This window comes from Charadrius vociferus, unplaced genomic scaffold (assembly GCF_000708025.1).
Source record: "Charadrius vociferus isolate BGI_N301 unplaced genomic scaffold, ASM70802v2 scaffold1020, whole genome shotgun sequence".
NCBI lineage: Eukaryota > Metazoa > Chordata > Aves > Charadriiformes > Charadriidae > Charadrius > Charadrius vociferus.
Window position 1 is genome coordinate 168,625 of NW_009646502.1, and position 2,964 is coordinate 171,588.

The 2,964-nt window shown below is 61.9% G+C and overlaps 1 protein-coding gene across 1 annotated transcript in view; it reads left to right on the forward strand.

Annotated features, from left to right (window-relative positions):
- Nucleotides 1-2,964, forward strand: part of WNT6 (wingless-type MMTV integration site family, member 6) — a 13,023-nt gene that overhangs the window by 7,406 nt on the left and 2,653 nt on the right. The window contains exon 2 of the mRNA XM_009883784.1: nt 736-956. Within this exon, the coding sequence (XP_009882086.1) occupies nt 758-956 (199 nt within the window). The 5' untranslated portion in view covers nt 736-757. The remainder of the gene's footprint in view (nt 1-735; nt 957-2,964) is intronic.

The window sequence follows — 2,964 nt, forward strand, 5'->3', positions numbered from 1 at the left end:
CGGCCCCAGCTGAGACTTGCCCTCCCGCGCTGGCATCGGCAGGGCTGGCGATGCCACCTGCATCCCTCCCTCACGCGCCTGCGGCTCCGTTCTCCTGGGGCCAGTGCCTGGGCAGGGGGAGGCGAGCATGGGAGCCTGGCCAGCAGCCAAGGGGCTTTATCGCCGGCAAGGTCACCCGGCTCATCTCCCACAGGGTAAAGCAGTGAGCCTCCCCGGAGAGGGGGAAGCGCACGGAGAGTGCTGGCTGGGCTCCCCGCTGTGCCCACGGGGCGCCGGGAGCTGTGGCCGCACCAGGTATCAGTCACACCGCGATACCAGGGATGTGCCGGGTCAGCACCAAACCCAAAGAGCAGGTGCTGAGCAACACGGTGTCTCTGTCACCTCCCAACGGCGACACTGCTGTCACTCCTAGGGATGTCCCCAAGGGCTTTGGGGTGTAGAGCAGCATGTGCCAGCATCCTCTAGCCAGCCCCACAGCTAGGTATCTTCACCGTTCCCCTACTGTCTGGGCAGGACAAGGTGTCCCCTGGGTGCTGGCACACAGGTGCCACCTATACCTTTTGCCCTGCCCTCCCTGCATACCTCTCTCCCTGTCCCCTTGTCACCCAGGCTCAGTGCTGAGCCGACACTGCCCCGCGGCCCCGCTCCATCCCTGGGAGCAGGTCTGGCCATGCCATCCCAGTCCCCCCGCCGGCTCGGGTGCTGGTTTTGCTCTGCTCGCTGTCCCTCCTGCAGGGCAGTGGGGAGCCCCCTGGTCATGGACCCCAACAGCATCTGCCGCAAGACGAAGCGGCTGGCGGGGAAGCAGGCGGAGCTGTGCCAGCTGGAGCCGGAGATCGTCCAGGAGGTGGCAAAGGGCACCAAGCTGGGCGTCCGGGAGTGCCAGTACCAATTCCGCTTCCGCCGCTGGAACTGCACCAGCCACAGCAAGTACTTCGGCAAGATCCTGCAGCAGGGTAAGGCCAGTGCTTCCTCGGCTTCCCATCTCCCGAAAAGCAAACCACAGCCTCCAGCTGCCTGGCCACGCATCTCCCCAGGGACTCCTGGAGTAGAGTCTGGGCGTGCAAAAGTGTGTATGTGTGTGTGTGTGTGTATGTGGAGGGGCTTGCTCAGTGCTCCTTGTCACGCTGAGGTTTTACTGCCGGGACATGTCTCCCCGTGTTGTAATGAAGCAATTACCGATGCTCCCAGACAGCGCGGGGCTTCACAAAGCCCAAGAATGCACCCACGTCTGGCAGTGATTTACTGCTCCCCCGGGACCCCGGGGTGTGCTGGGGGAAGGGGCCTGGGTGGGAAGCAGCGTGCAGCCACTGGGAGCTGCCCCTCACCCCATGTGTGCCCCACAACACCCTCCTCCTGTCCTCGCAGGGAGCAGAGGAGAGGAGCGCTCCCCCCTCCATCCCTGCATCCCCAGGTGGGCACCCTGATGTCACCCCAAGGGACAGAGGTGGGGCAGCAGGGAGGGATGGGCAGGTCCCAGCCCGGTGGACGCAGTGGTCCAAGCCCAACCCAGCTGCATCAAAGCCAGAGCAGGGGCAGAGCAATGGGGCACCTGTGAGTCTGTAAGGGATGGGACAGCCCTGTCACGGTCCCCAAGGAGAGGGGCTGTTTAACATGGAGAGGATGCACTCCAAGTAAAGAAGCTGAAGTTGCCGATTGTCACTGGCAAAGAGAAAAGATGCCATTCATATCACATTTAAACAAAGATTATTTAATTTCCTAAAACAACTATATTCTTTCACTTGAATATTATATCACAATTTATAGCAGTAATTTATTTTGCTTCTGGTAGGGCCACTTCGCATGTGGTGAGTTTAGTCCTGCCCCTGTTCCCATGATGGTCCCTGTGCCGAGGATGATGAAGATGCTGGAGCAAGCCCCAGCCTCCTTGGCCATCACATCTCCTAGCGGTGCATCCACTAGGCCAAGGTAGAGTAGGGTATGCCCTCAGGCCCTGCAAGGGGGTTGGAGTGACAGTGCCTCGATGACAAAGGTTTTCTGTTTTCCTCCTCCCTGGAGACACTGGCAAGGACAGAGCACCCTGGGCACCTGGTGGCTGCAGCTCTGGTGGGGGACACAGCTGTGGCCCTGAGGGACACACCAGCCCATGGCGGGGAGACAGGCTCATTTAAGGAACTGATTTGCAAGTGTGGGTTCCCCCCAGTACAGTATATTCAGTCGGGGGGCAGAGAGACAGGGTGTGCGGGGTCACTCCTGCCTCTGGAGTCACCTATTTCCAGTGTCCTGGTGGCGAGGCAGGTGGGATCTGTGCCAGGCAGGGACCTGGGCTGGCAGCAGGATGGTGCCAGGATGCCAGGGCCAGTGAGCGGGTGATGCTGGCGGATGAGCTGTTGGGTACACGGGACAGCTTGTGTTGAAAAAGACACAGGTGCGTCAGGCATGGGGATGCTGAAGGAGCATCTGTTTGGCCCAACCTCAGTGCTGGTGCGGTGGAGAAGAGCAATGTCCTGGGGACAGTGGTGACTCTGGGAGCCCCCGGCACTCTGAGGACATGGGACATCCCAGCTAGAGGCATGGAGGTCCCCAGGGTTGCATCATGGGTGTCAGAAGCAGAGACCTCACCCTGTGCTGAAGAGATGCCAGCAGGCACCAGCCTCCCTGGAAGCCTGCAGGGACTGCACAAGCCATCCCAGAGTTTTTGGGGGCATCCCAGATGCCATCCCACAGCCTCCTTTTTTCAAAGATGCTTCAGCGAGCTCCGATTCCTGACCGTGGCCTCCCTGGCGGCCGTCCCCCCTTCTCTGCCTGCAGCCTGTGCCAGGCGCAGCGTGCCAGGGCAGGCTGGCTCGGGGGCAGCCACGTGTCTGGCGGAGCTGTCAGAGGAGCGGCACCCCCCCGGGGCCCCGGCTGGCAGGGTGGCATGGGGACCTCTGCCAGCTGCCGGCTGCCTGCCGAGGGCTCCGTGGTCCTGTGGGGGGGCGTGGGGCTTAGGACAGGCAGGGG